The sequence below is a fragment of the Puma concolor genome, chromosome D3 (genome assembly GCF_028749965.1).
Source record: "Puma concolor isolate L17-30 chromosome D3, mPumCon1.1.hap2, whole genome shotgun sequence".
NCBI lineage: Eukaryota > Metazoa > Chordata > Mammalia > Carnivora > Felidae > Puma > Puma concolor.
This window is the reverse complement of record NC_141678.1, coordinates 16,872,592-16,900,086: the sequence shown is the minus strand read 5'-3', so window position 1 is coordinate 16,900,086 and position 27,495 is coordinate 16,872,592. Positions and strand designations below refer to the sequence as shown.

The 27,495-nt window shown below is 52.9% G+C and overlaps 1 protein-coding gene across 1 annotated transcript; it reads right to left on the bottom strand.

Moving 5' to 3' along the window:
- Nucleotides 1-12,799: 12,799 nt before the first annotated feature.
- On the bottom strand, nt 12,800-25,371 carry ACADS (acyl-CoA dehydrogenase short chain). The gene is made up of 10 exons (XM_025933350.2): nt 25,234-25,371; nt 23,064-23,227; nt 15,920-16,069; nt 15,570-15,681; nt 14,958-15,109; nt 14,487-14,657; nt 14,278-14,415; nt 14,006-14,101; nt 13,748-13,804; nt 12,800-13,587 (listed from the first exon to the last, which is right to left on the bottom strand). Exons 1-10 carry the CDS (start codon nt 25,277-25,279, stop codon nt 13,435-13,437), a joined length of 1,239 nt encoding a protein of 412 aa, XP_025789135.1. The 5' UTR covers nt 25,280-25,371; the 3' UTR covers nt 12,800-13,434.
- Between the last annotated feature and the right edge of the window lie 2,124 nt (nt 25,372-27,495).

Genomic DNA, 27,495 nt, shown 5'->3' with positions numbered 1-27,495 from the left:
TAACCAGATATTTCAAGGACTACTGGACACAGGGTCTGAGTTGACCCTGATGTCCAAAGGCCCAATGTTTCATCATAGTCCACCTCCTTTTTTTTCTTTTTTTAATTTTTTTAACGTTTATTTATTTTTGAGAGACAGAGATAGAGCATGAGCGGGGGAGGGGCAGAGAGAGAGGAAGACGCAGAATCCGAAGCAGGCTCCAGGCTCCGAGCTGTCAGCACAGAGCTCGACGCAGGGCTTGAATGCACAAACTGCGAGATCATGCCTTGACCAGAAGTCGGATGCTTAACCGACTGAGCCACCCAGGCGCCCCAAGTCCCCCCTCCTTAGAGTGGGGGCTGACAGGGTCAGGTCCCAGATGGCATCCTGGCTAGAGGCCACCTCACAGTGGGTTCAGTGGGTCTGTAGATTCACCTACATCCAGGTCGTTGCTCCAGTCCCTGCTTGTATAATTGGCATCGATAAACTTGGCAGTTGAAATGATGCCCATATTATGTCCCTGGGTGTGGAACAAGGGCTGTCATAGTAGAGAAGGCCACACGGAAACCTCTGAAACTCAGACCCGCACACTAACACGCAGCTACCCACTAAGGAAGAGGTGCTGCACAACCAAGCAGACAAAATGACACAGTGGATCAACACTGGCCAGTGTTCACCACCAGCCACCCTAGAACTGGCACAGCAGGTACATGGATGGAAAGGCCACAAATGCCCTCAACAGCATGGACTCCCACCTATCAAGACTGATCTAGGGGCACCTGGGTGGCTCCATCAGTTGAGCGTCCAACTTCGGCTCAGGTCATGATCTCAAGGTTGACGAGTTCGAGCCCTGCATCGGACTCTGTGCTGACAGCTTGGGGCCTGGAGCCTACTTCAGATTCTGTGTCCCTCTCTCTCTGACCCTTCCCCACTTGTGCTCTCTCTTTCTCCCCCCCCCCCAAGAATAAATAAACATTAAAAAAAACAAAAAAAAAAAAGACTGAGCTACTTGCTCCTGCCTCAGGATGTCCAGCTGGTCAGCAGCAGAGACCAACCCTGAGCTCCCCTTATGGCATAATTCCTTGGGAAGACCACTTGGTAGCAAGTCAACATTGATCCTTTTCCATCCTGGAAGGGCCAGTGGTTCGTCCTCATGAGGACAGACAACTACAGAGCCTCAGCCAGCACCACTGTCCAGGGGCTTATAGAAAGCCTGATGCCCAGGCCTGCGGGCCAAACAGCAAGCACAGCATGTGGCCGTGACGGAGGCGTAGAAGGGCACCCACGATTCGGGGAGCCACTGGCTGTGTCACACACTGGGCCTTCCAGAAGCAGCCTCACCCAAAGCTTCAGTGGCCTAAAGGCACAGCTGAAATGCCAGCTAAGGAAATGTTCTCAAAGAATAGGTGTTGTTGATCAGAACACCGTGTTTTTATTAAATCAGAGACTTCTGGGGCACCTGGGTGGCTCAGTCGGTTGAGCGCCCGACTTCAGCTCAGGCCATGATCTCACGGTCCCTGAGTTCGAACCCCAAGTCAGTCTCTGTGCTGACAGCTCAGAGCCTGGAGCCTGCTTCAGATTCTGTGTCTCCCTCTCTCTCTGCCCCTCCCCCACTCGTGCTCTGTCTCTCAAAAATAAATAAAAACATTTTTAAAAAAAATCAGAGATTTCTATCTAGTTCTGAGACCTCATAGGAAGGATACATGGCTCTCGACTGGAACGGAGTGGGAACAGGAGTTGCCCCCATTTGCCATTTTTGTGCCTCCCATGCCACCACCACCTCCCATGCTCGGCAGGATAGGAAGTCCCCGTCACCAGAGGGGGAAGCAGAGAGAATCCTGGTGCACTGCAAGTTCCGGCCGCTGCCAGGGCACAGTGGACGTCTGCAGGAGGCAGCAGAAGGAAACGGAAATCACCGTGTTGGCAGAGGCGACAGATCAGGAGGAAGGAGGATGGGAACAGTCTGTAGGGAATCCAGGTGATGCCACTGGGCACCTTCTGGTATTCTCTTGCCCCATTCCCACCGTGGACGGACACGTGCAGCAACCCCAGGCTGAACAGGGTCTGCCGGTAAGTGTTCAGACCCGTCAGAAATGAAGGTTTGGGCCACTCCACCAGGCAGAACCACCAACACAAGGTGACTGCTGGGGCCAAGATGAATGTAGAACGGACAGTGGAGGAGAGTGAGGAGGAATTTGCAAACCCAAGGTCGACCGCAGCACAAAGAACCGTAGTTCACCTCACTGACTTCCTCCTGAGTTTCCCCGGAAGAAGAAAGGCCCACAGAAACCACAGAACTGCTGCTCCCCACACCTACGTAGAGAAACAACTGAAAATGTGCCTCGCGGACCTCCAGCATCAGGGAGAACAGCTGACCAATAGCCCCCGCGGCCTAGTTTTGAACTCCATCCTCCAGTTTGCACGGAGGCCTCGCCTGCCATGGCCCCTCCCAGGACAACAGGGTAACTGAGGCAGGTGATTCCTGGGGGACCCAGGACTCCTGTGATAGCCAATCTTAGCTTCAAGACTCCCTGATGGCTTTGCAGAAATTTCCTCAGGATGCGTCCACCCGACCTTCCCTTCTGCTCTCCTCCACGTGGTGTAATTACATCTCAGTCCCGTGGCTCTCCCAGCCCGGGGCTGGCTCCCTCATTTTCTCTCACACAGGTATTTCCTCAAGAAAAAAATCCCTGCATACTTAATCCCATCTTGGTGTCACTTCTTAAAGGTCCTAGACCAACACGGGAAGCCTCCTACAGGGATGGCACCAACAAAAACATGGAACTTACAAGACATACGATGTGTGTAAACATGTAGAAAATTAAATCAGAGGAGTTTTTCACTTTGTTGGAGAGATTGGAGAAATCCATGACAGATTCACAGAAATAAGCAAGTAGAAAAATGAGACAATTACTAACTCCAGAAAAAAAAACATTGCATGAGAAGGAGAAGGAAGAGGAGGAGGAGGAGGAGGAGGAGGAGAGGGAGGAGGGGAGGAGGAGAGGGGGAGGAGGAGGAGAGGGGGAGGAGGAGGAGAGGGGGAGGAGGAGGAGAAGGGGAGGAGGAGGAGGAGAAGGGGAGGAGGAGGGGGAAGAGGAGGAAAAGGAGGAGGGGGAGGAGGAAGGGAGAAGGAGGGAAGGAGGGGAGGAGGAGAGGTGGGGACAGGGGGGAGGGCAGGAGGAGGAGAGGAGGAGGGGGAGGAGGAGGGGGGAGGGGAAGGAGAAGGAGGGGAGGAGGGGAGGAGGAGGGGAGGAGGGGAGGAGGAGGGGAGGAGGGGAGGAGGAGGGGAGGAGGAGGGGAGGAGGAGGAGGAAGAGGGGAGGAGGAGAGAAGGAGAGGAGGAGAAAGAGGAGGAGGGGGAAGAGGAGAGGAGGAAATCACTCCTTGGCTTGGTGGTAACAGTAGTAACATGGTCATAATGAGGTCAACACTGAATACTGATTAAGCCAAGAATCATGACATAACTCGGCTGAGAATGTTGGGGGAAGGGAAGTGGGAGGGCAGGCTGGGGAAAAAGCTAAAATGGCAGCCTTTATAACCAGGACATGACCCTATAGAATCGCAAATTATAAATCAAGAAATTGAGTGAACTGCATAAATATGTATATACCAAAAGAGCCAGGAAATGAAAAGGAAATGAAAAAGGCAGGGCACTGAGGTGTCTGTTACAGCCTTGCAATACTATTTAATCTTTGTACGTTTTACTTTAATGTATGTTTCCTTTTGAGAGAGAGAAAGAGACAGAGCACAAGTGGGGGAGGGGCAGAGAGAGAGGGAGACACAGAATCTGAAGCAGGCTCCAGGTTCAGTGCTGTCAGCATGGAGCCAGACGCGGGGCTCGAACTCACAAGCCGTGAGATCACGACCTGGGCCAAAGTTGGGGGCTTAACTGACTGAGCCACTGTACTTTTTACTTTAAAGAAAAATAACATACAATGAAAACATTACAGGGGCGCCTGAGAGGCTCAGTCGGTTAAGCGTCCAACTTCAGCTCAGGTCATGATCTTGCAGCCTGGGAGTCTGAGCACCACGTCTGGCTCTGTGCTGACAGCTCAGAGCCTGGAAACAGCTTCTGATTCTGTGTCTCCCACTCTCTCTGCCCCTCCCTTGCTCACGCTCTGTCTCTCTCACTCTCAAAAAAATGAATGTTTAAAAAAAAATTTTTTTAAAGGAAACATTGCACATCAAAGCCTATAATAATTATGCTGATTAGATTTAAAATCTATGCAAACAGTCTGTTGTCTAGGAAAACATAAATTAACAAAATTGATCCTAGACAAGGCAGACAAAAAAAACCCCGAATGGACTAGTAAGTCTAGAACAAATTAAAAAAGCAGTTAAACATCTGTCCTGAGTGCAAATACTCTGCATGATATTATGATGGTGGATATATGTCATTACACATTTATCCAGATCCACAGAATGTACAACCAAGAGTGAATTCTAATGTAAACGATGGACTTGGGGTAATAATGACATATCAGTGAGGTTCGTTGATTGTAACAAATGTACCGTTCTGGTGGGGGATGTTGATAATGGAGGAGGAGGCTGTGCATGTGTGGGGACAGAAGGCATATGGCAACTCTCTGTACCTTCCTCCCCATTTTGCCGTGTAAAGTCTGAAAACTGAGAAAAAAAAACAAAAATCTGTCCCCTGCCCTTAAAAAGCCATCTCATAGCAGGCGTCAGTGGGGATCTGGGGCAACTCTCTCATCGTGGATGAGAGGGTAAGTTGGTAAAGCTGCTGGGGAGAAATGCTGGGCAGCAGCCACTGAACACACGCATACCCTATGAGCAACAATTCTACCCCCATGCTTACATCCGACAGAACAGAGTGATCGTGTCCCGAAAGCCAGGGGCAAGAATATTCATATCGGCCTGATTTGTAACAGACAAAAACTGGAAACCCAACAACCCAATAGTAGAACGAATGGGTAAATTCATACAGTGAAGAGACAACTATTTTTAAAAAATGAACTAGTGGGGCGCCTGGGTGGCGCAGTCGGTTAAGCGTCCGACTTCAGCCAGGTCACGATCTCGCGGTCCGGGAGTTCGAGCCCCGCGTCAGGCTCTGGGCTGATGGCTCAGAGCCTGGAGCCTGTTTCCGATTCTGTGTCTCCCTCTCTCTCTGCCCCTCCCCCGTTCATGCTCTGTCTCTCTCTGTCCCAAAAATAAATAAACACTGAAAAAAAAAATTAAAAAAAAAAAAATGAACTAGTGACCGTAATTCAATATCATGGATGAATCTCACAGACGTAATGTTGAGTGAAGAAAGTTAGACATCGAAATAGTTCATGCTGTATCACAGTGTTATGTGAAGTTGAAATGCACGCAAAACTAATCTATGGTGATAGAAATTGGATTAGCGGTCACCTTGGGAGCCACTCACTCATCAGGAGGCGCGAGGGGAAGTGCGGGGTGCTGGAAACGTTCCATAGCCTTACCTAGATGGTGGTTATTCCAGGACAGTCATGCAGGAAAATCCATAAAACTGTACCCTTAAAATTGTGGAACTTACCAGTTACACCTCTTTTTTCTTTTTACTAGAAAAATAAAGTATCGGGCCCAGATGGTTTTACTGAGAGTTATAACAAAACTTTTATTGCTAATTAAACTATCCCAGGGCATATAAAATGTTGGAAACAACCTAACTCATCTTCAAGTTTGGCATAACCCTGTGGTCAGAATAAAAAGTAAAAACTTTACAGATCAATCTTAGTTATGAATATATATGCAAAACTGCTCATATTAACAAACTGAATCCTGCATTATATGAGAATAATAAACCATGACCAGTTAAGCTTCATAGCATAACAGCCATACCAAACAAGAGAAAAGTATTAATGTAATTCCACACATTTACAACTGGAGAAAAGCCATCACCTTCAAAACACATCTTAAAAATCTGCAACCCTTTCCTCGTTAAAAAGAAAAGAAAGGGGCGCCTGGGTGGCGCAGTCGGTTAAGCGTCCGACTTCAGCCAGGTCACGATCTCGCGGTCTGTGAGTTCGAGCCCCGCGTCAGGCTCTGGGCTGATGGCTCAGAGCCTGGAGCCTGCTTCCGATTCTGTGACTCCCTCTCTCTCTGCCCCTCCCCCCTTCATGCTCTGTCTCTCTCTGTCCCAAAAAAATAAATAAAAACATTGAAAAAAAAAATTTAAAAAAAAAAAAAAAAAAAAGAAAAGAAAAACAAACTGTCCATAAACTAGAAACAGATGGAAATTTTCTGAAGTCACTAATGGCTACCTCCCCAGAAATGTGTAACAAAGAGATGTCATACCTAACAGTGACACCCCTGAGGCGTTCCCATGAAGCAGAGGTGGCCATGCAGGTGTCAATGCAACATGATAAGAAAAAGAAATGAGAGGCATAATATAGAACGGATCATTGGCAGTGATGACTTAGCTTTTCTGAGTAGGCAATCCATTGAGAGAGCAAACAAGAAAGCTCTTCAGCATAACCAGATAAACACACAGAAATAAAAGAACTTAACTACATCAGCAATAAACAATTTTCAAAAATATAACGGATGATTGGGCGCTTGGGTGGTTCAGTCAGTTGAGCGTCCAGCTTCGGTTCAGGTCATGATCTCACAGTTGATGGGTTCGAGCCCCACAATGCACTCTGTGCTGACAGCTTGGAGCCTGGAGCCTGCTTCAGATTCTGTGCTTCCCTCTCTCTCTCTCTCTGCCCCTCCCCTGCTTGTGCTCAAATAAATAAATAGATAAATAATAAGTAAATAAATGATAATAAATAAAATAAATAAGTAAATAAGATGATTTCTGGTTTCCTGCAAGACAGTAAGCTGGCCTAGGTTGCTGGTCCCCTCCTTAGCCAAACCCTGAATGCTCTACAGAGGTTAAAGGAGAGCATACAGCATTAAGGAACTCAAGTGAAATTCCAGGGACAGAGGGTGGTTGACAGCAAACGCAGAGGGATCAACAGCAGCCCAGAGCAGAGTCAGGGGCTATGCAGCAGATAGGTCAGGGGTCCGATGACCATCCTCTACTCTTGGTGATTCACTAGAAAGATGTGGACGATCTGAGATCAAGTTACAGCACAGCTAAGGCTTATTAAGCAAAGGATACAATACAGAAGCAGCAGGAAAAAGATACACACAGGTGACGTCCAGAGAGGTCAAGAGCAGACCCTCTACAAGGGCTGCACAGATTTTCTTTTTAGATGAAGTGCTTTTTATTTTTAGACCAAACATACTTAATATAAAACCCCTTCAATACGCCAACTGTAATCACAACAGCATCCACAGAGCCGCAGGGGAATGGGGTGCGGCAGGGAGGATGGCAGGGGGACGGAAGGTTTTTAGGGGTCCCGCTCCTTCCCTGGCCTGCAGTCACTCTGTGGCCTGTGAGAGCATGAGTTCTCAGCCAAGGGCACCTAGAGACCGAGGGGTCCCGATGCCGACACTGAGCCCGGCCGAGCACAGCCAGGCCCCTCCCAGGTGCCACCTCCCCACTGTGGCAGCCTCCAGGGAAAGCCAGGTCCGGCTAGGAGGTTAACAGGAGGTGGTTGTGACCGACGGGAGAGGCAACCGCCGTTCCTCAACATCCCACTGGCTGTGTCTTTGGGCACGGTCTTCCAGGGGCCCTCTGTGAACCACAGAGATGTGAGATGTCTCTGCCCCGGGGCAGCCGCTCAAGCCTCAGAATCCAGAACTCTTATGAGATGCCCACCAAGGCACATCCCTGCTACGTGACTAGCCGTGGTAACTACAGCTCAGGACCCCAAAACAGATACCAGATGCACAGCATAAGCCTTAATGTTAACGGTAAGTATTCTAACATCTGATAATCTGTTCCATCATACCCCAAGGCCCTAGAGATCACAGAATACATAGCTACTCAATCATGATGTTATGTCCAAGAATGTTACAAAATTAGACAGATATAGGCAGGGGCACCTGGGTGGCTCCGTCAGTTAAGCATCTGACTTTGGCTCAGGTCATGGTCTCATGGCTCCTGAGTTCGAGCCCCACATTGGGCTCTGAGCTGACAGTGCAGAGCCTGCTTGGGATTCTCTCTCTCTCTTTCTCTCTGCCCCTCTCCTCCACTCTGCTCTGCCTCTCTCTCAAAAGTAAATAAATGTTAAAAAATAATAAATAAAGACAAATAAAGACAAATAAAGACAAAGACTCATTGAGTGCTATAGAAGCCAAATGATAAAAACCCCACCACCAAGCACATTATGATAAAACTTAAGAACCTCAAAGATAAGGAGAAAAACAATGGGAAAAAAAATGGAAAGCCTTCTGGAGATCAAAGAGATAAAGAGCAGATAATTTACAACAGAAAAGAAAAAAGATAGGGTCAGACTCTTCAAGAGTGACAGCAGAAGCGAGAAGACAGAGATCTGCTCTCAGAACATTTTCTGTATGGACCTCTATGGACCTCAATGAATCAACCTTGGATAAAGTCCTTCAGCAAGAATATTAATAAATGCAGCAGAATGTGGAGACACTGGGGAAATAAGGGTGACAAAACACCTTGGTAGTTCACAGTGACGGGGAGGGAGGAAATGGGAGGGGAGGAGAAATCTCAAACAACCCTGAACCAATACATTGGAAGTGAATGCGGCTGGTGGGGGAGGGGCGGAGGGGGGCACAGAAGAGTAAGGAGACCAGATGAGAAAATGCTAAAATTCCTTACCTGAGGAAAAGGATGTAGATGGAAGTTAGATAAATTGATAGGAAAAATTAAGTCTAACTACTGGCCTAAGTTACCTCAACCAGCAGAAGAATACAATTAGAATGCATGACTCTAACAAATAAAATTCAGTGCGTGCAATCAAAGGCAGAGAGGGAGAAAAATGAAAAGCAAAATAAAATGGAGAAGGGAAAATATAAAATGGCAGAAATCAGTCAAAATATAAAATAATTACAACAGATGGGAGCGCCTGGGTGGCTCCGTGGGTTGGTTGAGCATCTGACTTCGACTCAGGTCATGATCTCACGGTTTGTGAGTTCGAGCCCCGTGTCGGGCTCTGTGCTGACAGCTCAGAGCTTGGAGCCTGCTTCCGATTCTGTGTCTCCCTCTCTCTCTGCCCCTCCCCCCCCTCACACTCTGTCTCTCAAAAATAAAATTAAAATGTAATTAAAAAAAAAATTTTTTTTAATGTACTGACGTGAAAAAAATGTAAAGTGAATAAAGCTAAATAATGCATGGAGTATGCGTCTTGTGGGGGCAGGGACACATAAATGAGATGTTCACAGATGCGCAGGGAAAGGTCTGGAATGATGCACCGGAACTATCGCTGAGAAGGGATGGTCATTTTACCACAAAATATGTATTTGAAATGTTCACAGAAAACAAAACTTAGTTCTAAAACAACTTTTTAAAGAGTGAACATGAAAATGTGAAACCATTTTAAAAAGTGGAAGCCACACGCTGTATGAGCCTTTTTGCAACTAGACAGCTGACGGATGATTAGCATCCAAAATATAACCCACGAGACAATTACAAATCAGTAAGGGAAGAAGCGGACGAAAGACAGGAATGGCCATTCACAGCAGAAACCACAAGAGTCGATAAACATGTGAAAAAGCTGTGCAGTAATAACCAAGGAGATGCGAGTTAAAATCACAATCAGAGTGAAGAAACAGTGTAAAGTTGATGGCACCAAGGGGTAGACATGCTCCTGCCCTATTAGAAGGCTGCGTTCTAATCCAACTGCTGTGGAAGGCAATGTGGCAACATCTGGGAAAGCTGAAGAAACAGTCCAAAGTCCAGCAAAGACCGCTTCTACTTAAATACTCAGAAGCTGTCACACACGAACAAGGAGACACATTCCAGAATGTTCTCTGCACCGGTTTGTGACAGTGCAAAACTCGGAACTTCCTAAGTATATTTATACAATGAGACACCAGGCAGGAATCGAAATAAACGAACTACAGTCGACGTATCAAAGTGGGAAAAAGAATCTCTTAAACACGATTTGGTTTTTACGTAAAGGTGACTTAGGGACCATGAAGTAAATCTCAACAAATTTCAAAGAATTTAAATAATCAGGAAATGTTCTGAGACCACAATCGCAATTGAGGTGAAGATTAATACCGATGGGTGCAGAATTTCCTTTTGGGCTGACAAAAGTGTTCTGGAACGAGATGGTGTTGATGGTTGCACACTGTACATGTGCTAAATACCACTGAATTTACCTTGAGGAAAAACGGTAAGTTTTACATTACATGTATTTCACCACAAGTGTATAAAAAAATCAGTAACAAAAAATACCAAGGAAAATCCCATGTTAATAAAATAATACTCTTCTCAATAACTGGTAAGTCAAAGGACAACGCATGCGCAGTGGGACTCAGAACAATGGAATAATGAAAACACGGTATCAAGATTTACAAAGGGAAGCTAGGGGGCGCCTGGGTGGCTCGGTCGGCTGAGCGTCCGACTTCAGCTCAGGGCATGATCTCACAGTTCATGAGTTCGAGCCCCGCGTCGGGCTCTGTGCTGGCAGCTCAGAGCCTGGAGCCTGCTTCCGATTCTGTGTCTCCCTCTCTCTCTGCCCCTCCCCCACTCACACGCATGTGCTCGCTCTCTCTCTCTCTCTCTCAAAAAGAAACATTAAAAAAAAGAAAGACTGAAATCATTGATAAACCTCAGATTAATTCAGAAGAAGGTAACCTACCAACAACAGAAGTCAGCAATAAAATAGCTTCACCACATTCTCACTGCCAAAAATCCACAGCATGAAGACAGTCCTGAAATGATCAGACTAATCTAGACCCAGGGGCAGTCTACAAAATGACCAGCCTGGACACTTCAAACATGCCAATGTCACGAGAAACAAACACCATCTGAGAAACTGTCCTGGAGTGAAGGAGACAAGAGACCTCTCAATGCGGCAAGCGACCCTGGACCTTGAAAACAAATGAGAAAGACAATGGGACAACGGATAGATTGTGACCCGGGTCTCTGTATGACAGTTGACCACCGTTACGCTGCCCCTTCGGTAACCATCCTGTAGGTGCATCAGCAAATGTCCTCGTTCTCAGGAAATACATGCTGGGCACAAAGGGACGTGATGTCCGAGACCTCCTCCAACAGTTCAGGTCCAAACAGACGCAGGGGTGGAGTTCAGCACTTACTCGTGAGCTGGCTTCATCTACCAGAGGCCCGCTCCTTGTCAAAGCCAAGGGTTGGTGAGCTGACTGCCCCACCCCCCGCCACCCCCACCAGCCCCTTTAAGGACTAGAGGGCAGCCTGGACCCTGGCTCAGCTCCCGGCCCTTCCTGACGCTATGAGGCTCTTCCCACCGTCTTCCCAGAAAGGCCCAGACAGTTCGGAGAAGCAGATACCCACCTGGAACATGAACAGGCCCATCCCCTGGCGTGCAGCCCTTTGACTCAGTAGCAGTGTCTGCAGCTCCAGCCCGAGGCCTGTCGGCCCTTCAAGACCCACACACTTTGGAGCAGGTGGGGCAGGTGGGCCTAAAGCCAAACCAGGAGGGGCCGGAGTCCTGAGGAGAGCTGGGTTCCAGCTGGACTACCCCTGCCCGGGGCTAAGGCTCAGTTTGGGCTCCCTCTGTTCCCCTTTGGGCCTCAACATCATTAAACTCCCTCACCCCCCACCCTACCTAGAATAATGGCCCAGACAACATGAACCACCTGCCCGTTCCCTCATCCTTCAGCTGGGCCAGGAGCCAGTGCCATCTGGCTGAAGGGGTCAGGGAGCCACAGGAACACCCCTTCCCAGCTGTTCGTGGGGTCGGTGTCTCGGGAGTGACAGACCTTCATCTGCTTCGGTTGGGGTAGGTCTAACTTGGCCGCTGCTGGGGAGAAGCCCCGAATCCCACCCGCAACCCCCACCTCAGGCTCGCACCTGAGCCTAGGGCGGCGACAGGGGCAGATCTGGGAGCCCCAAAGAGGGTGTGAGCTAGGACCCAAGCCCCTGGGCGCTCACCTGGAGCAGGAGGGGGCGCAGATCACCCAGATGTCCACCGTCCGCCTGCCGCCTGCCCGCCCGGGGCCACAGACTGACCTAGAGAGCGTGCGGGGAAGACGCATGCGGCCACAGGTGCGGCTCGGTAGCAGGACGCCCGCACACCTGCGGCCCGGCCCCACAGCGCTTGCGCGCCCCTCCGCCACGCAGAGCTGACCTGACCTCCAGGACCCGCAGTGGGCGGCGCACCCAGCCAGCCCCTCGTGTGGGAGCAAAGGAAGGGCCCGGGGATAGGGCCACAGGCTCCCGGCAGCTTCCGCCACCAAGAGGGTCCCGGCCGGTCGGCGCCCGCGCGATGGGGGCTCCAGATGGGTCACGGCTCTGCCTCCAGTTCCCTCCAGAGGCCTCACGGGGAGGGCCGACCCCGGCTCCTCTGAAATCTGTCTCTGTTCCGTTTTTCTTGCCACTGCCTCATCATGTTGGGCGGCAGTCGTTCAAAGCTGGGGACACCAGGCCCGTCACCAGCAGCTCCAGCATGGCCACCCTGAGCAAAGGACGCTGCCGAGGCCCCCCCTTCCACAGCCAGGTTTGCAGGCCTGTTGAGCTTTGCCCAGTCCCTGGTCCCCTCCCCACCCATCAGGCACCCTCCTTCCTCCTGCTCGGGGGCTGGGCCCAAGTATGGGCCCAGAGGCCCTGACCTGGCCTCCCTACCTGGCAGCCATGGTCCTAGCCCCTCACCCCAGCCCCAGCCCTGCATCCTCCTTAACTGAGTCAACCCTGCCTGGTCCCGGAGCTCTCCCGTGCAGACGGCCGCCCCTGCAGTCAGCCTTACACACGCAAACACACACTCATACTCACACGGGGCAACAGAAGCCACCAGCGGGCCATCTCCCCAGCAGCACCCAGACAAGGACGTGAGGACCAGAGCACAGGTATTCTTTATTAGTTTCCACGCTCAATTGTCCCGAAGAGTGATTCGGAGCCCTTCCCACACAAAGTACAGGGTTATGGGGCGCCAGGTCCTCCACAGTCACCCAGCCACACAGCCTTCCCGAGACGTCCCTGGGAACCCCGAGGAGAACACAACTTGTGCTACAATGAGGCCCGGTCATTCTGGCCCCCAGCCGACTCCTCCCCCTGACTCCTGACCTCAGGGAGAGGAGCAGACACTGCCAAGAGCCTGGCCCACCTGAGAAAGGAAATGGGGGCCCCAAGGTGGTAACTCAGCCGCCAGGAGGCCAGGTCCACTCAGATGAAGAAAACAAGGCACGGTCGTTAAAAGGAAGCAGAGCCAAAAAACCGAGCTGAAGATGGGTGTCCTCCGATGCTGGCCACCGCCCCTCACAGTTCCTTTCTCCCAGACTTAACCCCCAGGCAGTCTGGTCTGGGGCGGGCAGAGTGAGGGCAATAGGTGAGTCCACAGCAGAGGGCAGGCACGCCCTCCGCCTGTCCACCGCCCCCCCCCAGCATCCCTGATGGGAGCCAGGGCTAAGGCCTCATGGCTCCCGCCCCCTTCCCCTCGGTCCTCAGGTCAGCCTGGCACCTGAGTGGGGCTCAGCTCCGGTAGCTCTTGAGCAGGTGCCCAGCGATCACCAGCCTCTGGATCTCGCTGGTGCCTTCATAAATCTCAGTGATGCGCGCGTCGCGGTAGTGCCGTTCGGCCGGCATCTCTGTCACGTAGCCCATGCCACCCAGGATCTGGATGGCCTGCAGGGGAAAGCAGGGGATCGGGAGGGAAAAGGCCGTGTCAGGGGCGGGATCGGCCACAGTAAGGGACCAGCGAGGGAGGGGTAACCGGCCCACTTTCAGCTACTCAGTGTTGGGAACCTCACACCCAGGCACCTCTTCATGCACCCAGGACACTCACCTGGTGGCTGATGGCAGTTGCAGCCTCCGACGCAGCCAGCTTGGCCATTGCTGCTTCCTAAGCACAGGGGACGGTGGGGTCAGAAACTACTTTGGGGAGGAGCCCCCAGCTCATGGCCCTTCAGCAAGGCCGGGCCTGGGGAGCCTCTCCTCGAAGCAGTAAGCCTACGAGGCCCAAGGAAGCGGGGCCCCACCCGGACTTCTCCCACGGCACACCAAAGCTCTGGGCCATGCCCAGGGACCCCCTTGCCACAGGCACCTTGGTAAAAGGCTTCTTGTTATCCTTCAACATGGCAGCACGCCAGGTCAGCAGCCGGGCACTCTCCAGGGCCAGGGCCATGTCCGCCAGCTTGAACTGCAAGAACCCAGCCCCGCCTCAGTCAGTGGCCGCCCCAACCCCCCACCCCTCCCTCCCAGGACAGGAGGGAGGAGGAGGGAGAGCCTGCAAGCAGGTAAAAGCTCACCTCGGAGCCGGAGAGGAAAGGCCGGGCTGCCCTCCCTCCGGCATCCAGGCTAGGCTCCACTCGTTACCTGGATGCTCTGGAGCTTGGTGAGGGGGGCCCCGAAGGCCTTGCGATTCTCGGCATAGTTCACAGCACAATCGAGGGCGGCCTGGGCGATGCCCAGGGCCTGGGCGGCAATGCCAATGCGCCCCATGTCCAGGGTTTGCTGTGGGGAAGGCCCCGGTCAGTGGCTGGCCAGCGGGGCCCCAGAGCCCCTGCCCCCACTGCCGGGCTCACCATGGCTATCTTGAAGCCCATCCCCAGCTCCCCCAGCAGGTTGTCCTTGGGGATGTGGCAGTCCTCAAAGATGAGGTTGGCCGTGGATGAGGCCCGGATGCCCAGCTTGTCTTCCTTCTTCCCCAGCGTGAGCCCAGGCGTCGGCATGGGAACCAAGAAGGCACTGATGCCCTGTGAGGCATACCCATCGAGGTTCTCAGGGGCTGGCCCAGGCCACACCCCTTGATCCCCCACCAGACACCGAGCAGCCCCTTCCCTCCCTCAGACCTCAGGCCGGGACGCCCTCTGCTGGCCTCCCTGGGGACGGTGCAGACTCCAGCCTCAGGCCAACCACCGGCCAGAGAGGGGAAGGGGCAGCCCCAAGGTGGCCAAGAGCAGAACAGCTCCACGGAGCCGAGGGGATTCGGGTGAAGAAACTGCGAAAGGTCTCCATCCCGGAGGTCTCATCGACCCTCCCCCTGGGGTCCCCACCTTGTTGTGCAAGGATCTGTCTGTGCTGGCAAAGACCACGGTGGCGGAGGCCTCCCACGCGTTGGTGATCCAGGCCTTGGTGCCGTTCAGGACCCACGAGTTGCCCTCCGCTCGGGCGGTGGTGGAGGCGGCTCCTGCGTCGCTGCCATTCCCTGCCCCATGCACAGACTCAGAATCCACCGCCTCCACCCCGCAAAGGGCGCTGCCACCAGCAAGCAGGGGACCCGGGTTCCACCCACCCCCGACTTGTGAGCACGAGGCCCCTGCCACCTGGCCTCCAAAGAATCAGGGTTCTGGCTCCTAACAGAAAGCTCCCAGGTCGCACCAGCTCCCAGAGTCCTCGGAGACTAGTCCAGGAGGGGAGGGGGGTGGCACAGCAGGGCATCTTCAACCCGAAGGGACCCCAGAGCCAGGCATCCCTCACTGGCTCAGCTGAGGTGACTGCGTGCTCCTTGGTCCCTCCCAGGCGGCCCGCACGGAAGACCTGTGCCCTCGCCTCTCGCGGGCCCCCCTCCTGCCTCTGCCCTGGGGGACAACCCAGCTCCAACCCAAGTCCGTCACTCTGACCCTGAGGTGAGGGGATGGGGGCCGACCGCTGTCCCACCGTGGTACCTGGTTCACTGAGTGCAAAGCAGCCAATTTTGTCACCACCGGTAAAAGGGGTAATCCACAGCTGCTTCTGCTCCTTGGAGCCGAACTTCAGGAGAGGCCCCAAGTAGAGGGACTGGAGGGGGTGGGCGCAGGGAGGCAGTCAGAGGCCACCTGCCTGCCTGTGGACCCCACCCCAAGACCTGTTCTCTCCAGGGCCCTACCTGAAAGGACCAAGCCCAGAGGAGGTTGGGGGCTGGGCACCAAGGCCTGGCTGTGCCCAGGGTGCCTGGACACATAGCCAGGGTGCCCACCTGCCCACGGGAGCCTCCCCTCCACCTGTGTGTCCCAGGGACCCAGGAGAGGGAACTCACGTTGTTGACACTCATGATGACTCCTGTAGAGGCACAGCCCCGACTGATCTCCTCCATGGCAATGGCATAGGCCAGGTAATCAAGGCCGGCACCATTTAGCTCCTCGGGCACATCCATGGCCAGAAGCCCGAGCTCGCCCATCTTCTTCACCTGGCCCCAAAGAAGGATGTCATGGCAAGGGCCGTCGGGCGAGCACCCCTTAGCTCCTGAGCCGGTGTCTGCACAAACAGGCCATGTGGCCCCATCCACCCACCCCATGATGCCCGAATCCAGACACTGAAGACCCAGCCTCAGCTGAGGTCTGCATGACAGCACCGTGGACTGAAGCTGTTGTGCCCCCACACTCCACACTGGCTCACCTCTGTGTCTGCAGCCGCAGCCACAGCCAGCGAGCAGGCAGAAGGTACAGGAAGCCTTCAGGGGCCTCCAAGGTAAGGAGCAGGGCAGCATAGTGTCATACTGACCTTCTCAGCCCCACGCACATACTCTGCCGCCCCACCACAGGGTCTTTGCACATGCTGTTTCCGATCATCTGCAAATGAGTTGTTGCGGCCTCCTTCCTTTCAGACCTCAGCTCGAGCCTCGCTTCTTCCAGCTGCCGTCTCTGTCCTCTAACTGCGTGCCCTCCCAGAATCTCCGCCTTTCCAATGCGGTGCTTAGGCGGGTGCAGGTTCACACCTATTACCCTGCTGGTTTCGGTTACGATCCTTCTCCCTGACCATGACGGCAGAGACTGCTGTCTGCCCACTGTGCTATCCCCAGTGCCCGTGAAAGAGCGAATAAGTGGTAAGAGTTTGGAATTTCTGATGCAGGACAACAATACTAGTAATGGTCAACCATCAAGTGACTACTACGTGCCCAGCTCTGCATCTGAGTCTTTCCAGAGCTCAGACACATGAAGCAACCTGCTCGGGGCCAGAGCCCGGAGGCAGTGCAGCTGGACTGCACCCCGGGCCGTGACCCCAGGGCCATAACCAGCTCAGCACACCACCCAGCTCCGCCCCTCTGACCTGGGACGAACTGCCTACCCTCCTTCAGCCTGCTTTCCTTCTGCCCAACGGGGACCACACACAACCTACCGAGCTTCAAAAAGAAGCAGATAAAACCAAGTGACTGTGGGGAGCAGCAGGGGCGGGGGGAGGAGAAGGGCACCGTTGCTTTCCACGAGCCCCTCTATGTCACTAGATTCTTGTAACCGTGTTCTTACGTTATTTTAACTTAAAAGAAGCGAACATAAGAATGTTCACAATATCTTCTCACTTTTCTATAATATTGTTTCCATGATTATAAAATTGTTACACTTCCTCTGCAAATAGGATCTTCGTCACAGACCTGTTTGAGGACTGAGACAATATATATAAAATGCTGAGCCCAGTGCCGGCACAAGCTGATCAGTGAATGGCACTTACTATCATTAAGTAGCTGACAAGTTGGCGTCTGGACAAGAATGGATGGGAGGAGGGGCACTTCCATAACGATCTGTGCGCCCCTCTATGAATCTCTTACCAGATTCTGCCTTGAACCGCTCGCGGGGAGACTCTCCTGTAAGACTCCACACCTGGGGTGACCTTACTCCCCTCCGCCACTCTGGAAAGACCACAAGTGTCTGCCGAAAGGCAGCGAGCTGCAGAGCCGCAACTGCAATGAAGCTCTGCAGCCACAGGGGGGCGACATGGGTGGGAGGCTCTGCAGGTGAGATTAAGGCTGGTGAGATGGGGGTTACCCTGGATTACCCAGGGGGCCCCAATGTCATCTCCAGGGTCCTTACAAGGGAAAGAGGGAGACAGGAGGGTCGGAGAACGGAGATGGCCCCTTCTCTGGAACCGCCAGAAGAAAGCGGCCCGGCCAGCATGCGGCTCTCAGCCCAGCGGGTCCCACATCAGATTTTTGATCTCCAGGAGCTGTCAGATAATAACGTGGTGTTGTTTCAAGCCGCTAGTCTGTGGACACCAGCAAGAGGAAACTAACAGACGGTGATAAAGTACCCAGAGGCGCCAGGGGTGTGTCACTTCGAGAACCGCTGAAAAGACAAATGTTCTGTGCTGACCGCACACCTGCCGTCAGAGGGGGGCAGCGGCCTGCTCGGAGATGCTGTATCGCTTCAGCAGGTGGGAAGCACCCGGGGGGGGGGGGGGGGGCGGGGGTTCAAGGCAGAGTGACCTACTCAGCGCTGATCTGAACCCATGTGGGGCCTCACAGGACGCTGTGCCAGCACGAGTGTGGCCTCCAAACAGAAACCATCAGACCCACACTTGAAGGTAGCCAACTCACCCATGCCAGGGGGAGAAACGTGGTGCCGGGTTAGGAGTCCGGGCCACACTCCACCGGGTGCCGGAAACACGCAGGCCTCCAGGACGCATGCGCGAGCCTAGAAGGGCACCCCGCTGGAAGGCTCTCTCTGGCCTACCGGCAAAACTGCCCCATGCAACCTACCAGTGCCACCCAACCTCCTCCTCATGCCACAGCCCTTCCGGGTTCGGCCCAGAAGAAAGGTCGGATTAGTCCAACGTCCCACAACTCCACCTCATCCCCGGAAACAAAAAGGAAACCCAAATCCCAGGTGTGGTTCCAGGACACAAGGAATCAAGCCAAGTCTCCGCTACAAGGAAGCCAGAGTTCCGGGCACACTCCCCTCCGCAGCGCCTCCCACTGGCTATCCAGGCAGCTGTCACTGTAGGAGATCACTGCACCCCTGACCGGTCATTCCTCTTGAGAGTCTCACCCATGTCCCCTCCTCCCCCACCTCCTGCCATCAGTGTCTGCTTGAAAAACCTCCAGCCCCAACACGCTTGAGGGCAGGCACTCACCCACGCCAGGCCCAGAGCCTGCACACAACCAGGTTCCCCCAGTTTCATCAGGGATGGCTGGAGCCTGGGGCTGCCCTTTCCAACCTTTCTATTCTGAAGCAGATTGTGAGAACTCTGGCAAAAGGTTACGGCCAGAGGCAGGAATGTTCTAGGAACAATACGGAGGCAGAAGCAGTAATGGCCACGAGGTGCGCTCACCCAAGTGTGTCCTGGAAAAGAGGCCGGCATCGAGGGAAAGAACCAGCGGGGCCGTGGAAAGAACACGCAGTATCATCAAAAAGAGAAAGAAAGCAGGGCCAAGATGGAAAGCAGCAGAAACATAAAGAACACGTGTCCAGTGGTAGAAATCGTTTCCGATCTAAGTGCACGGATGGCCACCGGCTACCAGCAGAGGGGCCTGGGCTTCAGAGTCGTCCCAAGGGGAACCTCCCGGAGCTACTCATATGGCCACCCTCGGTCTCTTGTGTCTGTGAGCCAGACCTGCAACCCAAAGAGAGGCACCAGCCCCGACAAGGCCAAGCCTACTGGTCTCCAAACTCCCAAGACACGAGAAAGAGTAACACCCCTTTCCTGGTTGCGACGGAACGAGCCTTCGGCACCGCCTGCCTTGGGTTTGGGAGGCGCTGAGCAGGTACTTCATATAAAGTCAATGCCTCAAGTCGCCTCTAGAGCTCACATTTTTACAAATCAAATGGATCCTAAGTATGTGTGTGCTCACTAGAGCCCAAACTAACCCCCTTAGAAGAATCAAATCTCCCAGCCTGTTGGAGATTGGCTGCGTATTCGAGGGAAAGAGGCCCCGTTGGCCGCCGCCTCTAGTGTCCGCTGTCGGCTCGTGGGTGCTCCGAGCTGATGCAGCAAGGACATTCGGGGCTACCTGACAGCTGGGCGACCATCTGCTGAAGGTCGAGCACTCATTGAGAGCAAGGTGTTGTGTGCACAGGGACGTGCAAACACAAATAGGAGCTCACTGCCTGCAACATCCGTGCTGGAAGACATACGCCCGGCGATGTGCTGAGCACAACCAGGATCATGGGTTATGAACGGGATGCTCCCGGAACACAGACCGATGAAGTTTGCTTGAGACACATGGGAGGTGGCAATCAGGACACATTTCCAGGGTGGAATTAACAAGAGTCAGTGGCTATGAGGAAGAAGAAAATGGGGTAGGGCCCTAGAGGTTTCTATGTGGCTAACCAGGTCAGCGTAGCACCATCACCTGCCAGGGCATGAAAAAGACGAGGTGTTGCACCTGGTCTATTAAAGTTACTCAATAAACAGTCACTGAGTGAAGAAGAAATGGGGCTGTTTTGTTTTGTTTTGTATGCTCCACACCTATCAGGGGGCTTGAACTCATGACCCTGAGATCAAGAGTCGCATGCTCTCCTGACTGAGCCAGCCAGGTGCCCGGGCTCAGTTTTCTACACATAAAGTTTGGTGAGTCCAAAATCAGTTGAAACACCATTTTATTTCTTGCTTCCCTTTATGACAAAATAACATTGTAAGTGTATATTTACACCTTTTTTTCTTCTTTTTTCTTTTTTTTGGTTTGGACCCAGGAAGAATGAAGTTGAACTTAGGTTCCCAAACCAGCCAAGTGACCAGAAATTGGCACCAGCCTTCCACCTAATAGTTGGTCTGCCTCCCCCAATTCTTCTCCCCTTGACCCTTCCCCCATAAACCCACATTTCTGGGCGGTGGTGAAAAAATATTAGAAATCATTAACTAAGCATCTACTATAGGCCAGGCCGGGCTCAGGAGTCTATAGACTCCTACTGACTCTGTATGTGTGACTGGGAAGCAAGCAGCTTAACCCGTGGCTTCCGTTTTCATCTAAAAACTGAAGATAATTTAAGTAACTACCCCCAGAGTGTTGTGCCGAAGATGTAAGGCATAAGCACCTAGAATACGGTAACCCCTAAATGATAGTTATTCCTGTTCCTATCTCTATTTTATCTGGAAACACTAGTGGGATTATTATCTTGAATTCCACAACCTGCCATATCCTCTGTGTGGCTCGAGCTCTGTTCCCTCTGCCCGCTTAAGCCCTGGCCTTCCTGCTGCAACTGGGAGATGAGCACCCCCCCCCCCCCACTCCCCGAAACACAGAGGGGGAGGAAGCAAAAACCCAGCAGGCCTCCTCAATCCGTGGCCAAGGGAGTCCAGTACTGATTAACCTCCATAATCCCATCAGCCACCAAGACAAGCGGGGTGGTGGCAAAATCCGAAGATTTAGCACAACTCCTTCCTAGCTCTGCAACCCCAGGCAATTCAAACAACGGCTCCTTTGTCATCTACGAAAAGGGGATAATAACAGCAGGACTCGGGACAATTTGATGACATCACAGACATGAAAACACCCTGACCAACACAGACCCAAATACAGATGCCATCGCGACTCTGAGCCAGGCCGTGCATTCGGCAGATCCTGATGAGCTGCCCCCACCTGCCAGAGAGAAGGAGGCTGCCTGCCGCCCATGGTCTCCTCCCCCCATACCTGTGTCTGCCCCTATTCCGGAGGGTTAGCTTGAAAAATACCCAGCACCAGGAAGCAGGGAGGAGATTATAAAGCCAGAGGATTAGTTCAGAGGAGCTCGTCAAAAAGTCTGTTTCTATTGCCAGCTTTCTTGCCCAGAGCAAATCTGTCTGTAATATTAGTAAGAATTTGAGGGAATGTAGGAATAGGATAGGAAAAGTAAATCAAGCCGACTGTCTTTTGGTAGGAAAAGCCCCAGCACACAGCCACACTCACATAACTGCTCTGGGGAGAGCGCCTCTGAGCTCTTCCTGCTTGTCAATGGTCATCCGTTCACTCCCATCCTCTGTCTGCAGAGAGATGGCGTTTGTTCACATCTCCATTAACGGCACCGAAAGGTGAAGGGAAACTGCCAGATAAGGTTACTGAGAGCAGGGCATGTGGGTACAGAGGGCAGAAGGGCAGCTTAGACCTTTGACGGGAATATTCCCAACTAGAAGGGGGCTTCCCTGCCTGCCAGCAGGGCTTCTGGAACAACCACGTGGATAGTGTGGATGGAGAAGGGTTTTGGAGCCAGCCAGACTTGAGATATGAAGTCTAGCACCACGGATCAGTAACCCTGGAAAATCACTTTACCTCTGCCTCAAATTTCTCAACGTAATGGTATTAATAATAGCTACCATTTCCCAAGGGCCAGGAGGCACCAGAATTTGACAGGCATTACCCCACTTAATCCTTGTGAGCATTCTAGAAGCAAAATGGAGATTAGACTTGCAGGTGAGGACGTCCTCAGGACTAGACTAAAAAGGTGCACATGAAGTACTCAACAACTCAAAAGTTATCCCCCTGATGCCAGTGCCCAGAATGCCAGGTTCTACTATACCTGGAGCTCCCCCAGGGACTGCCATGGTTCTAAGCACAGTGCCCAATATGCTGTGATCAGCACAGTATTTTCTAAGCTGGAAAAGTGGCCCCAGAAGACATGGATGGCAACTCTTGAACTCCTTAAGAGTGAAAAAAACAGGCCAAGAGAAGAGGCCAGAAAGGTTTCCTCTTTTACAAGTTATTGACTGAACAAATAGCTGTTGGATATTTATACCATGTGCCACATGGCTTGCCAGGCCCGGGAATACAGCAGGAACAGCTTTTTTTTTTAAAGTTTATTTACTGGAGGTGGGGGGGCGGGGGGGGCAGAGAGAGGGAGACAGAGAATCCCAAGCAGGGCGTTGCTGTCAGTGCAGAGCCCGACGTGGGGCTTGATCTCACAAACCGTGAGATCACGACCCGAGCTGAAATCAAGAGTTGGACGCTTAACCTCCTGAGGCACCCAGGCGCCCCTACGGCAGGAACATCTTAAACGTGAAATTACAGATGCGCCGACGTCAAGGGAAAGAGCACTCGCACTGAGAGCTCCGGGTCTGGCGAAGAGCTGGGTCCCAGGCCTAGCTGTGCAACTCCCGAGCTCCGTGATCTGGGGCCCATTATTGAACCCTTGAGTCCCTCTGGGTTCACCAACCACACAACCGGATGTAGGATACCAGTACCCTCACCTCACAGGGCTACGGTGAGACTCGGATGGGCTGGCACACCTCAGAACCATGCCAAGCACCCTGCAAGCGTTAACTCTTACTATAGGCACAAGGCCTGGCACACAGTGAGCACGCCGACCACGCACCATTATTACTGTTATTCCAGAAGTTAAATCCAGGCCTCGTGCTGAACGAAGGAAACCTCCACAACATTTTCTGGGTCCCAGGGTTCCTGGCTTGGGAGTCTCGGTGCCTCTGGCTGTCACTGTCCCCACACATCCAGGAGCAGCTGGCAGACCACCATCAGGGGCTGCTGAGGTTGGAACTCTCACCTGGGCTGTCGGGAAGCGATGCTCCTTGTCCACCTGGGCGGCAATGGGAACCAGCTCCTTCTCGGCAAATTCCCGGCACGTCTGACGCAGCATCTGGTGCGTCTCGGGAAGTTCCACAGACTGGTAGATAGTGTGCAACTGACGCCAGTCCCAAGGACGCAGAGCTGCCGGCAAGAACAGGTGTTGGTGGAAAGGGATTGCATCATCATCACCATCATAAACCAATGACTTGGTGGGCCTCCACCAGGAATGTCCCAAAGGACATCTGGCAACGTCTGGAAACAATTCTGGTCGTTACACCTGAAGAGCGAAATGCTACTGCTGTGAACTGGGTAGGGGCCAGGGGTACTAACACCCTACTACAATGTACAGAACAGATCCCACAACAAAGGATTATCTGCCCAGGGATGTCTGGGTGGCTCAGTCGGTTGAGCATCTGACTCTTGATTTTGGCTCAGGTCATGATCCTAGGGTTGTGGGATCGAGTTCTGCGGCCAGCTCCACGCTGAGTGTAGAGCCTGCTTAAGATGGTCTCTCAAAAAAAAAAAAAAAAAAAAAAAAAAAGATTCTGTCTCTCAGGGCACCTGAGTGGCTCAGTCAGTTAAGCATTGGACTCTTGATTTCAGCTCAGGTCATGATCTCACAGTTCCTGAGATAGAGCCCCACATCGGGCTCTGTGTCTGCCCCTCCCCCACTCTCTCAAAATAAACATTAAAAAAAATTTTAAAATTTTTTTTTTTCAACGTTTATTTATTTTTGGGACAGAGAGAGACAGAGCATGAACGGGGGAGGGGCAGAGAGAGAGGGAGACACAGAATTGGAAACAGGCTCCAGGCTCTGAGCCATCAGCCCAGAGCCCGACGCGGGGCTCGAACTCACGGACCGCGAGATCGTGACCTGGCTGAAGTCGGACGCTTAACCGACTGCGCCACCCAGGCGCCCCTAAAAAAAATTTTTAATAGGAAAATAAAAAGTTTGTCTCTCCCTCCGCCCCCCTCCTCAGCTCACATTCACTCCCTATCTCTAAAATTTTTTTTTTTAATATTTTTTTTTCAATGTTTATTTATTTTTGGGACAGAGAGAGATAGAGCATGAACAGGGGAGGGGCAGAGAGAGAGGGAGACACAGAATCGGAAACAGGCTCCAGGCTCTGAGCCATCAGCCCAGAGCCCGACGCGGGGCTCGAACTCACGGACCGCGAGATCGTGACCTGGCCGAAGTCGGACGCTTAACCGACTGCGCCACCCAGGCGCCCCTAAAATTTTTTTTTTAAAGTACAAAATAAAAGAATCATCGGCCCAACATGTCAATAGTGCTGCTGTGGAGAAATGCACACCAACGGAATGCTTTCTCCACTTACTAAACACTTTGCACACAACTATCCCATTAGGACACTAATGGTAATAAGACAGCTTTGTGTCCTTAGGCAAGGATCTTAACTTCACTGGGTCTCAGTTCCCAGAAAATGTGGAGGCCAACAGTACTTAGCTCCTGGGGGTGGAAGGGGTAAAGAGATCCTGACTGCAGCACTCAGCACAGGGCCTGACAGAGACAGACCTCAATGGGGGGGGGGGGGGTCCCCTTATTGCAGTCCTGCAGGGTGAGTTGGGTCTCTGGCCAGGCAAAGGAAGCCCTGGCCACGTGTGTCACTGCGGCTACAGGGAGAGAAAGAAGCTGGGAAAGGTGCAGTATGAAGCGCAGTGTGAAGACCTAACATTCACTGGGCACCATATGCCAGGCGCTGAACTGAGTGTGTTACACAGGCTGTGTCTAATTCGACCCTTGTAACAACTCCCTGAGAACAGTAACACATTGGCGGGACCATTTTACCCACGCGCCCGCCATATGAGGAGGACGGGCCGAACGTCTCGTCCAAGGTCAAAGTCCCAGGGTCAGGGTTCAATCCCAGGCCTGGCTCGGGAGGAGGGACGCACCCCGGACCTGAGGGGGCGGGGAAATGACGCTCGGGGCGCTGATACGACTGCGAGAGCCGGGCCGCAGGCGGGGGTCGGAACAGGAGCCGGGGCCGCGCAGGCGCCAGCAGCGGCCCAACTAGGGCAAAGGCCGCGCGCGCTCCCGGAGGGGGCGCCGCCCGCCCTCCCGCCGTTGCCGGGGAGAGCCCGGCCGGCCCGGGCCGCCGCCCCGCTGAGCGGAGCGGGAGCGCACTCACCTCGGAGGCTGGGGCCGCAGGCCCGGGCGAGCAGCGCGGCTGCCATGGACGCGAACACCAACAACCTCCGACCGCAGGCGCGCGGGCCCCGGGCTGCGCGGGCGGGGCCGGAGGCGGGACGTCACGGGCCCCAGCCCCGGGGGCGGGGTCCGTCGCGGCTCTTCCCGGCCCCGCCTCCCTCCAGCTAGCGCAAACCGCACTCTCCGGGGGTCCCGCGGTCTCCGCTGTCCACGGACGTCCGTTCTCAAAACCCTTGGACGGTGGCCCGCCTCTCCTAAAATCCAAGCCCGCAGCCTAAAATGCCCCATATGGCCACCCCCCGCCCACTTCTCCCGCCCCAAGCCCACCATGCCCACCGGGCCCTCGCTGTCTTTGCTCTGGCCGCACAAGGCAGCTTTTCTGCAGCAGCTTTTCCGCAACAGCAGGGCTTGTTCCTGCCTCCGGGACTTTGCAAGCCCTGTTCCTCTGCCTGGAATACTCCGTCCCTCCATCCAGGCCTGACTCACTGAGGCCTGCCCTGACCACACATTCTCCATCCCAGCGTTCGTTTTCCTTATTCATGGCACCCACCATCTGACATCTTCTCCAGTCCTCACACTGGTCTGTGAACTCCAAGAAGCACAAGGGTCTCGTCTTGCTCTGGTGCTCAATATTCAGGCCCGGGGAATCAGGTTGCCTGGGAGGGAGTTCTCCTTCCCCCAGCAGCTGTGGGGGGCGGGAGGAGTAGGGATGTTACCCCCTTGTTCTGCTGTAGTTCCCATCTCACTCGCAGTTGTGGGGCACTGCTCCCGATGCCATGCATTTGGTCCTTAGCATCCGCCCCAGGACGCCTTCACCCTCCCCAGGAAACTGGCAATTCCAGTTGCTGACAACGGTCTTCCCTTAACACAAATGTGTCAGACCTCCACACCCTCCCAAGCACCTACACATCCCTCCATCCCGGTCTTTCTCCCGCTGTAACTCAGCCAGGCACCTGTCCGCAGCACTGACCCGCAGGTCAAAATGTGCCTTCCACCAAGGCCTTGCCCTGCATCCCCGGAGATCAATGAAAAGATGTGGCAAAGTCCTTAATATGTTACCTTTCATTTAAAAGAAAACCTCTAAATCCACAATACTTTAAAGCCAGATGAATGACTGTGGTTGGCAAATGCTCTGAGGCCTTCCTCACCTTTCTATTGGCCCACCTGAGCGCCAGCCCTGGGTGAAAGAAGACAGGAAAAAGCAGGAGAGGGGGAAATGAGTGAGTGAACAGAGGCCGATAATTGCTTTGGGTGCCACAGACCATCTAAACCAGACATACTTTACAATTGTATTGTCACCTCAGGGTTCCTGGGTGGCTCAGCTGGTTGAGCATCTGACTTCAGCTCAGGTCATGATCTCACAGCTCCTGAGTTCGATCCCCATGTCAGGCTCTGTGCTGGCAGCTCAGAGTCTGGAGCCTGCTTCAGATTCTGTCTCCCTGTCTCTGCCCCTCCCCTGTTCGTGCTCTAAGAATAAGTAAACGTTGAGGGCGCCTGGGTGGCGCAGTCGGTTAAGCGTCCGACTTCAGCCAGGTCACGATCTTGCGGTCCGTGAGTTCGAGCCCCGCGTCAGGCTCTGGGCTGATGGCTCAGAGCCTGGAGCCTGTTTCCAATTCTGTGTTTCCCTCTCTCTCTGCCCCTCCCCCGTTCATGCTCTGTCTCTCTCTGTCCCAAAAATAAATAAATGTTGAAAAAAAAAAAAAAAAAGAATAAGTAAACGTTGAAAAATTTTTTTAATTTAAAAAAATAAAATTGTATTTTCACCTTAAACAAGAATGTTGTTTTATATTAAAAGTAGGCAAATTTCCCAGTAGAGACAGAAACCAGACAATGGTTGCAGGAGGTTTGGGTGAAGGAAGGGAACTGGAACTGCCCTTTGCCAACACCAGGAACCTGAGGGAACTTTCTGGGGTGACGCAAAATCCCTGTATCAGATTGTGATGGGGTAATAAGATTGCGTACTCATCCAACTGTACCCTTAAACCAGGTCAATTTTACTGCAGTTAAAGTACACCTTAATAAGCCTAACTTTAAAATACACAAATGTTTAATTCCCAAAGTTCCCCAGTGAAACAAAGCAAAAATATAAAATCTAAAGCCAAACACTGTTCCCTGTTCACCCTAGAAGCCACCTCTACTCATTATTTACAGAAAGGTCACATAAAGAAACTCAGAGCCCATTCCCACCCCACACCTGCTCCCCCCAGCAATGCAAAGGGCCCACTCAGGACACAAGAGAGGA

What these genes read in the sequence shown, in the direction of transcription:
- ACADS (XM_025933350.2), bottom strand. Translation starts at nt 25,279, where the DNA reads ATGGCAGCCGCGCTGCTCGCCCGGGCCTGCGGCCCCAGCCTCCGAG. An exon ending in CTGCGGCCCCAGCCTCCGAG is followed by an intron (nt 23,228 to 25,233) that starts GTGAGTGCGCTC and finishes TCTTGCCGGCAG; the next exon opens with CTCTGCGTCCTTGGGACTGG. An exon ending in TGGGCTTCAAGATAGCCATG is followed by an intron (nt 14,416 to 14,486) that starts GTGAGCCCGGCA and finishes CCTTCCCCACAG; the next exon opens with CAAACCCTGGACATGGGGCG.